Here is a 13,626-nt window from a genome sequence, read left to right on the forward strand (position 1 = left end):
AACCACTTACTTCACAGTAAATCATAACTAGGGAATTTTATAAAGGAAAATGTCCAGTAAAGTCCAAGAAGGTGGGAACAGAGTCAAGTGAGGATGGAGAAGGTCAGGATTGACAGCTGTGTGCCAGAACTTCACTTGTGATTTAAGATAAAAGTCTTGAAATACAGGAATTCTGTTCTCAAAATAAATATAATCAAATCCAGAATAATCCTTATGGAGTTACACTGGAGCCAGAACCCAGATCCTAATCTGGCCCTAGATCTACACATTTTGTGTCCTGAGAATGCCAAGGGCTGAGGTATTTCCAGGTTTTTATTTCAGTCTGCAGGCTCTGGAATGACACAATCCCATAGCTTAGGGAGGAAATCCTTAAGGGTCTGGAAGGTTGGCTGCCACTGCAAGGAAATCCAAGTACTGTGGTGATGTATCAGAGCAGCTCCCACTGTACACTGATTTTTCAGTTCTTTAATTGAATTCTGAAAGCTGAGCTGTTTGTGAGATGAAAAGCAGCATGTTTAGCACAGATTGCCAAGGCGTTCTCACAGGCACATTCCAGAGCAAGCCACAGAAGGGGCAGAGCTGGGACCTGGGACAGCTGAGACTGATTTGGGTTTGGACGTGGATGTCTCACACGAAAGGAACATACGGCCTCGTCATGCAGGGCTCTGCATCCAGATGGCACTGGCATTTCTGAGGACAAAGAGCTAATGATGGATTGGCCAGTGAAACACCATGGCAGAAACACAGATTCTGTTCAAATGCTTCTCTGCAAAGCAATGGAACAACCTCGGGATACTTCATCACGGATCACTTCGGGAGCCAGAACTCAGCAGGTTTCCAGAAAATGCCATTATGGCAGGAGCTGGAGTCAATGAGCCATCAGAGACACGTTACTGAGTGGGAGGACCATTGCTCTGATTTCTTCATCGTGATTCCCATGCCTTTTAGTAAATACTTAGCAATTAGCAAACTAATGCAAATTGATAATAGCTGTTACCAGCAGAGACCAAACCTTGAAACCCAGCTGTGTGTGACAGGGGTGAGGTGTCACACACTGAGTGTTTGTACTGATCACAGCTCATGTGACCAGTATCCCACTGGGCTGTGATCCCTGCTGTGCTCAGTGTTGGGAATATTGCAGCCAGCTCTGCCCTGGAACATCTGTACAAAGCCAGAGCTGAATTCCAGTGCTGTTCTCCCTCCAGTCAGGACTGATGTGCTGAGGTGCTTTCCCTTTCCCAGTGAGTTGCATCCCTAGGGTACAGCAAAGCCCAGCTCCCAGAATTGGTTATGATCTCTGGGACAGCTTCTTTCTTCCACACCTTTTCTGGAGAAATCATCTTAATCAGGTTTGAATTTTGGCCTCTCATTCTCACTCTGTTCTCACCTGCTTGGACTTGGTTGGAAATTTTCCTTTATAAAACTCCTTATTCATTAGCCACTCTCTATGAGGGTAAATGGTTAAGTAATTTTTTTTTTCACTGCTTTTACAGACTTTATTGTTCTTCATCATCTAAAAGATTTACAAACTGTGAAATAGATTTCCTTTATCTTGAGCCTCAGCTGCTCTGCAGGCCAGTGATCTGTTCCCAGGTTTCTATCCTGTCAACATTTCAAAGAAAATGAACATTTTTCAGCCAAGGCTAAACTTTTTTTTTTGTTCTAAGCAAGCAATAAACTGGACAAAGGATTGGAGAAACAAAAGCTTCCAACACCTTGCCCAAACATTCAGGATCCTGATGAATTAGCTGCTTGTTTATTCACTTGGCTCACACCACGGACATGGAATTTAGAACCTTGGTTGGGACAAGCTTCCTGCAAGACTCTGTGCTTCCTTTTCATTGCCCATAATTATGGGTACAGGGCTTTATTGCTCACAGATTACACTCACAAAATTGAATTGCTCTTTGCTCTTTTTGATTGGTGCAAAAATTGCTCTGCAATAAGAAATAATTCCAGGAGAGCTCATTTGAATTTGTCAGGCACGGGATTTACACAGCAGAGAAGGATGCAGGCTCTGCAGGCAGCTCCAATCCTTTACTGCTATCAGGGGAAGGAAGCTAAGTGATTTGCATTTGAAAAGTGCCCAGGCAGAACCTCTCCCTGAAATGTTGGGTTTAGCCTGGTCTCCCACAGGTGCCGAGTATGGATTTGGAATGTTCTGCTCATGAGTCTTCCATTTAACTGCTGTGGCATCAGAGGATTCATCTCTCTTTACAAAGATTTATGGAAGATACTGATATATTGTTCAGGAGTTTAGGAAAGTTGCAGGGCTGCCCAATATCTCTCATTCCATCATTATTCCTCCTGAAATTGCCCAGCTGCAGCTCTCTGGTAAGTCAGGAAGATTTATTATGCTTAAAAGTTAACAATGCTGTTCAGCAAATCAGGCCCTGGGCATTCAGGTTACAGCAGAAGGAAATCAAAGCAGTTTGGTGGATCTTCACTGGGTATTGGCAAGTGCCTCCATTGTTGCTATTTCCAAATCAATATTAACAATTTGGGATTTCCCCTTGCATGTTCAGGTCATGTTTTTCATAGAATCAGCTGTGGCAAGAGCTCCTCATGCTGCACGTAGGACAACATTTGCTCACACTGTGGGATCTCAGACCCCTTCACCTGTTTCAAAGCTCTGTGCAAACCCACATCAGTGAGTCTGCAGAAAGCCCTTTCCAGGGGTTTCCAGACCTTTCCAGAGGCTGGCTGCTTGAACAGCACCTTTCTGGGCTGAGGCCAGGCCACTTCTCCTTTCCAGTGCTTGGTCCTTTGCACTGTCTGAGGATCTCAGTTTTTCACATTTACTAACTCCAGGTGAATTGTGGACACTTAAGATGTATGCAAAGTTTTATTTATGATCCTCCTTTCCATTGTTTCTATCTTTCAATCAAATTGATTTTCACCTAAATTATGATTTTTGTGCGCATCTGAACACACTTCCCATAAGAATATTTTCTGTTCCATCTTCTAAATCTGAACTGTTGTGCTTTCACCTTGACAGACTCACAAGGGATCATTGAAGATGTTGTCTTACTGGGAGCTCCAGTGGAAGGAGAGGCCAAGCACTGGAGAGCTCTCACCAGAGTGGTGTCAGGCAGGATCATAAATGGCTTCTGCAGGTCAGTGTGAGCTCAGTGCCCAGCCTTGTTAGCCTGGAAATGGTTTGGGGCATTTATCCCTTTCAAGCACTTTGTGAGTGCTGGTGAGGACATTGATTGAGCAGTGCCAGAGCCTCCTCCCTCCAGGCCTCTGCCTCAGATCCATTTGAGATGGCAGCTTCAGGAGGCCCCTGGAGGCTGTTTGATGCAGCTCTTGGCTCTTTGTGCCACTGGAAACTTGTATTCATAGAGGGACAGTGTTCTGCCACTCACAGCCTAAAGTGGCTGGGTTTGTGTGTGTAATCTGATGTATTCTGAAGGCCCTTTAAATCTCAGCTTTGTGTCAAGGACTATAAATACAGCAGTTAAGTTTGCTGACTTAAAGATTGGGAATTAGAATCTGTAAAAGCTTTAAGATGCAGTTCACTTGTGGCTGCTTATGGGGAAAAATATGTGAAAATCACAATGGAAGGGAAGGAGCTCAAGCAAATTTAAGGGTTTTATATCTGGAGTGGGTTTCTGGACAAGACAGTCCACATGAACAAGATATTTAACTTGCAAAGGAAGAATAACTGGAATAGCTGTAGCAAATTTAGTAAGGATATGAAAGAATACAAAGATTGCCTTCAAAACAAATACCAGCCCTTTAAAACCACATTGAAAAACATTCTAGAAATAAAAGCAGACAACTGTTTGCAGAGTTATAGGAGCTGCTGGGTGAGAAGAGGGAGGTTCAGAGGTCTGAAACAGCTGAAGCAATCTCAGAAAAGCTATTAAGTAGTCAAGTGACAGCTTCAAACCTAATGACTGTGTCTTGGAAGATAATTGTGGCAGGAACACTGCTTACCAGCACAATTAGATAAGGGGAAATTAAAACCAAGGAATAAGCGGGAAAGACTAAGAACATGGGGAAATAAATTGAGAAATAACCAGGCAAGAAAATTAGCAAAGAATCTTCAAGTCAAGACAGTTTATAAAGCTGTGAGCCCTTGGGTCAAGGAGAGGTGAAAATGCTGCTGGTGTTTCCCATGCATGCATCCATATGGATGCCTACACATGTACATAGAAGGTGGGGAAGTGCTGTGTTACTATGATTTTAACAGAATGTTTGAACTTAGAAAGAATAATTAAATAAATTAATTAAAAGTATTCAAGGTTAAAACAACAAATTATCAATCCTATCTCTCAGCTAGACTGGGAATTGTTGCTTTTGTCCTCTTTGGATCCCAGGATTTTCAGGGATGCCAGATGTAAACACCACTTGCAGTGTTTCTTCCTATACCATTAGGAAAAGCTGCCTCCCTGGGAGTGCTCTGAGTTCCTCCAAGAAGCCATAAATCATAGAAATCATTGCATATAACTGAGTTTACCCAGAAAATATTGTTCCTGTCTGTGTTCTACAAAAAGAAATTTCACTGTATCACTGCTTATTGTATCCATTTCCTATAACACACACAGAGACACAAAAAAGATTTGTTACAGTTTCTAATCCTGACTGTGCTGTTGGAATAAAATACAGTGTGTATGCGTCCAGAGGGTTATTCAGGCAACCTGAGGGGCAGCTAGAGGAGGGAATTGAGAGATTTAGGGAATTTCTGTGAGGATTGAGGTACAGAGAAAGATTATACAAACATTTTGTGGTAAGGCCTCACCTGATTCTGATTTCTCTGGTCTCTTGCTTGCACAAAGGGTGGCCTCATTCTGTCACTTCAGGAGTAACTCTGTTTAGGTTGGATGAATTACACTGAATAGAATTCCTGTAAGATCAGATTTGAGCCCAACTGTTGAGCTTCAGTTCTTGTTCTCCTTTGGCTTTGGAATATGAGGGGACAGGGCAAGTGAGAGCCCTGTCAGCTCTTGGAGCTGTTCCCTCCCACTTAAACAGCAGGGCTGCAAATTCCCAGTGGGAAACCTCACCCAAATCAGTTGGATTGGCTCAGCTTTTGAAAGAACCAACACCTGAGCAGTGTGAATGTGTTGTAAAGGTTTTGGAGGCCTCTGCATAGACTTACAACTCCTAGTGTGGATTATTTGGGAGTAGCCGGGAATGGGCACCTTTGCCAGGAGCATTTCACCTGCTGCCATCACAGAGCACAAATCTCACTCGTGTACCACTTAAATCTGCTCTGTAGAGTACAGTGGCATTTTGGTACCCAGATTTTATGCTGTTGCTCAGCTCAGAATTGTATTTCCTTCTCTCTTCATGCTACAGTCTACCCTGAAACTGTCACAGTGACTTATGGCACTGCTTTAGAGTGGGAACAAACCCTTCCTAGTTCTGTCACTGAAGCCATGTATTTCTACAGCACCTATAAATCAGGAGCACTCCCAGGAGCTTCACAGTCAATATTTATGTCACAACATCAGTGTTGTAGGTCTCATCACTTTTGCAGCTTTATGGCCTGGAGAACATACCAGTACATTAAAAGCATCAAATATGTCAATGTGCAAACCCTGAGCAAACATAGAAATAAACAGAAGGGTCAGATTTTTAAACTCACTGCAGTAAAGACACGACAGCCATGGATCAGAATTCAGTTCAGACTTACACCCCTGTGTCCCAGGAACCTGCCCTGAATCCAGCAAGTCATTCCTGGTGTGGTTGCTACCTCACACAGACCTGCAGCAGGTCTTGGTCCAGACATCACTGTGCTTCCCAGCACTTCCACTCTCATGGTCTAAGTAGTAACACGCTGGAAGTGTTCCAGGTCAGGGTGGACAGGGCTTGGAGCAACCTGATCTACTGGAAGGAGCCCCTGCCCATGGTGGGGGGTGGAACAGGATAAGCTTTAAGCTCCCTTCCAACTCAAACTGTTCTGGAATTCTTTGATTCCACATGGCATTGATTGGGCAACAAGATTATTCCCACTCTTCTCTGCTTCCAGGGGGGACTGGCTGCTGAGCTTTGTTTACAGAACCTCCTCTGTCCAGCTCAATGTTGCAGGCCTCCAGCCAGTCGACCTGGATGACAGGAGGATGGTGAACATGGACCTTTCCTCTGTGGTAAGTTCTCATATTCTCATTTTTTCTCCATCATTCTTTGCCTGCAGCACTGTAACCCCACACTGCACTGGGGAAGCTGGGGACTGAAGAGAGCCCCTCTAGGTACATTGTCCTTCTTTCCTGACTTTGAGAGAACACTTATCCACACTTCCCTCTGGATTTTGTTGGCCCAGCTAGTGCTCAACACTGAGCAAAACAATGAGACTCTGCCTCTCCTGTTGGATATGTTTGGGTTTTTTTGGTTCTGACATATCTCATAGTGGAGATAGAAAATTCTGTCAGCCCTCAAGAAGGGCCTTGCTGTCAGAGAATCATGGAATGGTCTGGGTTGGAAAGAGCTGAGTCCCAAGCCCTGTGAGAGTGGATCCTGGGGAGGTGGGATCAGCACCTGGAAAACGTGGATCTCAAACACGCACATGGCAGGTGCTACCCACTATCTTATCTTGGTGGAGCCTCCACAGTGCTCAGGTTCAGGCAGGGCCAGGCTCCTGGCCCTTGTACCTTGGTCCCCAGGGCTGCAGGAGCTGGAACTGCTTTGGAATTACAGAAGCTCTGTGATAACAACTGTTGGTTTGCCAGGTCCTGCTGCCTTTTCAGAGTGTGTCTCCGGGAAACAGGGAGAGATTCACTGGTATATCTGGGAAACATTTAACTTCCTCAAAGCTGTCTGGTGTCATTAGTGATAAGCCACTGTTAGAACATCTGGCAATATATCTAAGCAATATTCAACTCAATTATCTTACACTCATCACCATGTTGTTGGCTCTTCCACAGAAAACCAGGCAGAGCTTATCTTGTGTATCCATATCCACAGAAATCTTGGGCATGCCATTGTGTTTTTTCCATTTCTTAATGTTTTAATTTATTGTTTTCTCTCTGCAAACTGGAAGATGCCCAACACAAAGCTCAGGATATTTCCATGGTCAGCTCTTCTTCCCAAGTGTCCCCACAAGCTGGCAGGGACCATCAGTGCTGCTCTGGAGCTAAAGGCACTTTGAAGAGCTTTTAGATTTTTTGGAGCACCAGCTTGCTAAGCCTATAAATACCCAACTGTTCTCAACTCATTTCATTCATGATAACTGAGCTCTGCACAGCCCTTGGCAGCACAAGCAGGGCTTGGTGCTGAGCAGAGGGAATGGAGCCTTGGAGGAACAAAACAGGGGCTTCCCAGGAGGAGGGGGTTTCGTGGAGGCTTTTAAACATGGCCCATGCATCTTTGCATCTCTCTGGGTTGTCAGCATTTCCACACTCCCACATCCATTTTCTCACCATCCCAGAGCTGCCAGTACTCATTTGCTCTCTGACATCTGTTGCTGGCATGAAAATGGCCCAAGATGCCAAGTGGTGGCATGGGGTTACATTTCCTGTCAGTCAGTCCATGTCACCCCTCTCTTTCTGAGTTCTCTTCAGAGACCCTCCTTCTCATGACTCTCTGCCTCCTGAAGCTGAAAACCCCTGGAGCCTGCACACTTTATCCTGCCTGGATCACAGCAGCTTCTCCACTTCCCTCAGAGGAGCAGATTTACATTTCACTGAATGAATAAGGTTTGCAGAGCTGCTCTCTGCTCATCTCCCAGGGCCATGTGTCTGCATCCTGGCTGCCTGCTGCCAGCAGTCAGTCCCAGTGCTGCTCTCCTTCAGAAGGAATTGACACTTCCTTCATCTCACTGCAAAGCTTTGGGGAGGAAAAATATATGTTAAGTAGGTGTCATTGCCTTGATCCATTTTCCAGACCATGGGAAGAAATACAGTGCATTTTGGTGAACATTTTAGAAATAAAAGGAACAGGAATGGGGAAGGAAATATCCAGGGGCAATATTTTTTAAAGTGGCAAGAAAGCAAAGATGGATTTTGCTGCAAGTACAGTGCAGTAGCATAACAAAAAAATACAAAGTGATATTCAGAGATATATAGTGATTCAGGTATTTTCTTTATGGAGACCAGCTCCACTCCTGCAGTTGCCCTTGTTGGAGGTCCCTGTGAGTGTCCTGCCAGGAGAAGGACAAGCTGTGATAGAACAATAAAGTATAGCTGATGCAAAGGGCTCAGCATGAAAATATTATGAAGCACCATCATTGGTTTTGGCATCCTCTGGTCCATCCATAATGAAAACTGGTCTGTATCCAACCAGCTTGGTTCTCTTTGCTGTAGCACCAGAATTCTCAAAAGAGTGGAGGATTAGGAGCCCTCAGTATAAACAGCAATTCACCTCCAAGGCCTCCATCTCATGTCTCTCTTGATTAGTGTGATTTTATCTGACTGTCAGTAAAAAAGCAGAGAGAAAAATATCCTCCCACTCAGCAAATGCAGTTATAAAATCCTTCCTCATGGTTACAAAGGGGCTGATTTATGCTATGGATTTATTTAACAGCACCTGTTAGAGACCAAGGAAGTTGTGGAGCTGCAGGGGATTATCCTGATTGCTGTTTGTTCCCAGAGGAGTTTGTTCAGTGCAATCTGAATTAATATTTGAATATTGCAGAACTGCTCAAGGAGCACCTTCAGGGAGGCTCAGGAGTCAGCAACAAGTCAGGAATGGGCAGTTTCACAGCAGCAGCAGTTAGGGATGAACTTGCAGGTTTAGAGGCAGTGAGGATGCATGGCTGGAAGTCCAGGGGAGAGCAGGGATGGATCTTAGAATTGTGGAATTGGTGAGGGGGGAAAAGCTCTCAAGAGACCCTTGAGGCCAGTTGTTCCCCCAGCACTGCCAAGGCCACCACTAACCCACGTCCCCAAGTGCTACATCCACACAGCTTTTAAATCCCTCCAGGGAAGGGAATGCCATCCTTGCCCTGTGCCAGGGCTGAACAGCCCTTTCCATGGAGAAATTTCCCCTAACATCCAATCTAAATGTCCTCTGGCACAGACTGAGGCTGTTTCCTCTTGTTCTCTCACTTGTCAACTGGGAGAAGAGACCAACCCCCCACCTGGATCCAACCTCCTGTCAGCTCTCAGAAAAGGGACCAAAATTCCCATTATGAGGGAAGACAGCTTCAAGGCAGTCAGGTACATCAATACCACGAGCAGATGGAAAGTCTGAATTTTGTAAAATCCAATTGATTTGTCACTTCTGTGAGTCAGGCTTTTTTTCTCCAAGCACATTAAATTGTGGCTTTTCCCACTGTATTCCCAAGACTTGCAGCAAAGAATTAATTGTGGTTACAAAATGTGGATTAATTAAGAACCCTGGGGAGTTGGAAAGGCAAAAAAAGGTTGCCAGTATGTCATTGCTCCTTTGTTTCACTTGTTCCCAGTAAGCTGTGCCACCTCCCCAAGGGCAGGATCAGAGGAACAAGAGTTTGGAGCAGAACTCGGCTCCAGGCAACTGCCTGGAGGAGCTGGGAGAGCCCCTCTGCCTCAGGGCAACATCCAGGGCCTTGTGGAAACAATTCCATCTGTCTGTTAGGCTGTGAGGTCACAGGGATGGCTTCCACAGCCCTGGAATCATCAGTGGCTTCATCTTCTGTGCTCCTCATTGCTGTTGATTTGGGAGCTCTAAGAATCCCACATTAAATACATATTCAGTATGTTTTTCCCTTTGGGACACAAGCAGAGAGTGCTGGCAGTGTCACTGTGTTAGAACAGAGGAAGAAAGTGAAAAAGCTTTTCCAAAAGAAAAGTGCAAAGGAGGCCATTAATAACTTGCAGTTTGTTTTTGCTTTGTGGCTGACAAACCTCAAAGGCTGATGTCCCTCCTTGCTGCAGCACACACAGACTGCTCGAGCTGGATGTGCTTTGTGGGAGCCTGGGGATGCTCAGCTGCTTCTAAGGCACAGAGAACCATTTTACAGGACTCATATTTCATAAGGTTGGTGCCCAAATTCCCAAATTCCCACAACTGGGAACAAGCAGAGAGCCACAGTTTCCTGCAGATCTACAGGAGGGATTTTCCCATTCCCCCTTGGTGCCCGGAACACGTGTGTATCCTTCCACAGGGGATTCCCACATCAGCTGTGGAGTGTGTAGAGTGTTCACAGCCCCCAGCTACCCTAGGCAGGGCTGAATTCCTGGGACTGCAGCTTCTCCTCCAGCTCCAGAGGAGCTGAGGGGACCAGTGCCACGTTTGAGTGACTCACAGGTGGTCTGTATTTCCATCAAACCCAGTCCAGCAGAGGAAATTCACTGTTCCTCTGCAGAGCCAGCAAAGTTGTGATGCCAGCACATCTATCTCCCGTGGAACATAACAACTGGCATCACAAATCACCTTTGACAGATTTTCTATTCCCCCTTAGAGCACTTTGCATGTGGAAATGGGACAGTTCCTGCAAGTGCAGGCACTGCACCCCCTGTTCTTTCCTGGTTTGCAGTGGGCAGGTCTGTAGCTGTTGGCTTTGCAGGCAGCTTTCCCCATCCCAGCCCTTTGTGGAGCAAAGCAGTGGGAGTTTTCCCAAAGTACTGTTCAGCTGGATTCTTCAGGAATGGCCACACAGAGCCCAGACAGGTAGGATATTATTATTAGTAGTAGTAGTAATAATAATAGTAATAATAATAGTAATAATAATAGTAATGGATAGAAAATTCAGCTTTTCATTTCCTGTCTTCTGCTGGAACACAAAAACCGATTCTGTGTTATTTCTCTGCTCCCTTTGAGCTCCCATTCTGACCTTCTCAGCTAATATGGAAACAAAATCCCAGTGCAGCAGCCAATTAGAAGTGTTAATCAGGGGGAAGGCTGACTTTGCTGACACCTTGTGCACATCATGTGTTTGAGATGCTGCAATTAGAGCAGCTGAATTATTGATAGGAGCTGAATGTCACTGAAATACCACGAAGGTGTCACTGCCCTGGTGACACTGGGGGAAGGGGAAGGTTTAAACCTCCTGCAAATCCCCATGAGGTGGATTTATAGGATATCACATTGCTGAGGAGAGACATGGCACTGCTCCACAGCTCTTGGAATTTCCAAATGCCCAAGACTTCTTGCCCAGTCACATTATTGCCATCATGAGAGATGAGTCAGAACAGATCATTGTCCCCAAAATCAGCAAAAATTCCTTTAGTTAATCTCAGACCTTGTTTTGTGGGGTTGGGCTGAGAACCTGGTTTGAAAGCAGCAGAGATGGTAATGTTTGAGCTGCCAAATCTTGTGTATTCCTGGAGCAAGATGGGGAGAGGAAGGGTGACAGCCCCTTTGGGTGTTGCAGGAGTCACCCTCTGCTTCAGGCTGGTCCTGATGCATCCCTCTGGTTGTGGACACCAAACCTCATCTCAGTGTTCTTGTGTGGAGTCCTGAAGAATTTTCCATAATCCTGGTGTGATCAATATGTTCAGTATTTTGGGTCACTAGTGGCCTGCTGTGGTTTCTAGTAGCAGACACCTGGATGCCCAAAGCTCTTGCTAGGAACACTCCAATTCAGTGTATCAATCCAGTCTTTATTTTTGGGATCTCTTGTCCTCCATGGCCCAAGACATTATGTCCAAATTATTTCCCAGTGATAATTATATGCACTGTTTATACTGGGTCTTTTAAAACACTCTTTAAACCATTGAATTTAAATAATTTCCACTTGGATTAGCACCACAAAATGAGTATTTAATTGTAGCTACCTTATAAATGAGTGGCAGTTGTTGGGAAAAGCATCAACAAAAAATAGTCAACAGCAGCTCCACAAACAGCTGAAAAATCAATGGAAGAGCTATTTCCTTCAGGGGGCTGGCTTGGAGTGCATTACTGGCAACAGAGGGACATTTCTGAAGGCACAGTTCCCCTTAAAATTCTTTCAAGGATCTTTTACTAATTCAGAATATTAATTCCCAGTTTTGTGCTGCCTGTTGTCATCAATGTACAGCTGCTCTTCATTTGTCCCTTAGACCTTCAGAACTTGATTCCTCCATTTGCTTCCTGGGTTTTCTTGTTATATTCTGTATTTTACTCTTCTCCATCTTCCTCTTGGAATTGCTGAAAGTAAATTGAGCATAAAGCTGGCAGAGATTTTCAGCAATGGATGAATCCAGCAAAAGCCAATGATTACTCAGAATTTTCAACATTGATCACAAAACATATCAAAGTTTGATGGAAAAAACTCTTGGAAAAAACTCTTGCCTTGGTGTAGAATTGCCTGAGGGTGTCTGAGGGGAACATCCCTCAATTACCACCCCAGAAGTGACAATGACTGGATCAATCTGTTGTGGCTGAAAGATGATTGCAGGGAAAAATTACAGTCTGGCTCAAAAAATATCACTGCAATGAAAGGAGAACTTTTACCAGTCAAGTGAGTTTTGAAATGAGAAGAAAAATAAGAATTGAGTGGCTTATTCTGTCCACAAGGACTGTGATTGTGCCAAGGGATGATGTGAAAGCAAAGCCTCTGAGCCTCAGCAGAATAATTCTTTATTCCCTCAATTTGGCAGAGCAGAAATAGAAACATTAAAGAAGAATAATGCAAATGGCATTGTCAGGATTTCCAAAATAAATTCAGCTCTATCAAATTTTCCTCAAATATATTTTTATTGGTTGCTCAAGGACTGCTGGTGCCCAGGATGCACCATTGCTGCAGGTGCCAAATTCAATTGGTGAATTGAATCAATTTTTTAATAAATCCATTTAAATTGTAGCTTCTGAATTATTGGGTGTATTCACTGTCCTCACTTTGACATTGTTTCCTGAGGATCCAAACAGAAGAATTTTATTCCTATTCTAACTTCATTCAGCACAGCCTGTGTCAGGGTATGTTGAATGGTTTCTGTTTCCTGCTGTCTCTGGATTTTCCAGCTCCTCTGCCCAGGCAGTATCAGGGCTTTGCCATGAGCTATCAGAAAACTGTGGGTAAACCCAGGACATTTTCTGCCAGGCTGAGAATGGGGATTGTTCAGCCTGGAGAAGAGAAGGCTCCAGGAAGACCTCAGAGCTCTTTCCAGAGCCTAAAGGGGCTCCAGGAAAGCTGGAAAGGGACTGGGGACAAGAGATGGAGGGACAGGACACAGGGAATGGCTTCCACTGCCAGAGGGCAGGGCTGGATGGGATATTGGGAAGGAATTGTTCCTGTGAGGGTGGGCAGGCCCTGGCACAGGTGCCCAGAGCAGCTGTGGCTGCCCCTGCATCCCTGGCAGTGCCCAAGGCCAGGCTGGATGGGGCTGGGAGCAGCCTGGGACAGTGGGAGGTGTCCCTGCCATGGCAGGGGTGGAATTGGAGGATCTTCAAGGTCCCTTGCAGCCCAAACCACTCTGGGATTCTGTGGATGCCCTTTGTCATGCAGGATGTAGCCAGAGTCACAATTAAGACTTTCAGTGACATGTGGGAATATCTGTGACCAGAGGAGCCTCCCAGCTTGGCACAGCTGACTGGAGCTTGAGGGAGAGCCTGGCAGAGCTTGGGAGCCCTGCAATCCATCAGTCTGTGCCACCATTTGGGCTGTGTGGGTTCTGAGGCAGCATCCAGAACTGAGGAGTTTTTGGAAAGCATCAGGGACATCTGAGCTTCTTCCCTTCTGCACCATCAGCTCCCAGACCTGGCAGCTCAGTTCAGAGCAGGGCTGGACTCCAGTGCTTGTCCTGGACATCCCCTTCACTGCAGCTTTGGGAAAGGGAG

At 45.3% G+C, this 13,626-nt stretch overlaps 1 protein-coding gene across 1 annotated transcript in view; it reads left to right on the top strand.

Moving 5' to 3' along the window:
• Positions 1-13,626, top strand: part of TMCO4 (transmembrane and coiled-coil domains 4) — a 36,105-nt gene that overhangs the window by 17,936 nt on the left and 4,543 nt on the right. The window contains exons 11-12 of the mRNA XM_066564054.1: positions 2,999-3,116; positions 5,981-6,098. Coding sequence (XP_066420151.1) covers positions 2,999-3,116; positions 5,981-6,098 — 236 coding nt within the window. The remainder of the gene's footprint in view (positions 1-2,998; positions 3,117-5,980; positions 6,099-13,626) is intronic.

This window comes from Molothrus aeneus, chromosome 21 (assembly GCF_037042795.1).
Source record: "Molothrus aeneus isolate 106 chromosome 21, BPBGC_Maene_1.0, whole genome shotgun sequence".
Classification (NCBI taxonomy): Eukaryota; Metazoa; Chordata; class Aves; order Passeriformes; family Icteridae; genus Molothrus; species Molothrus aeneus.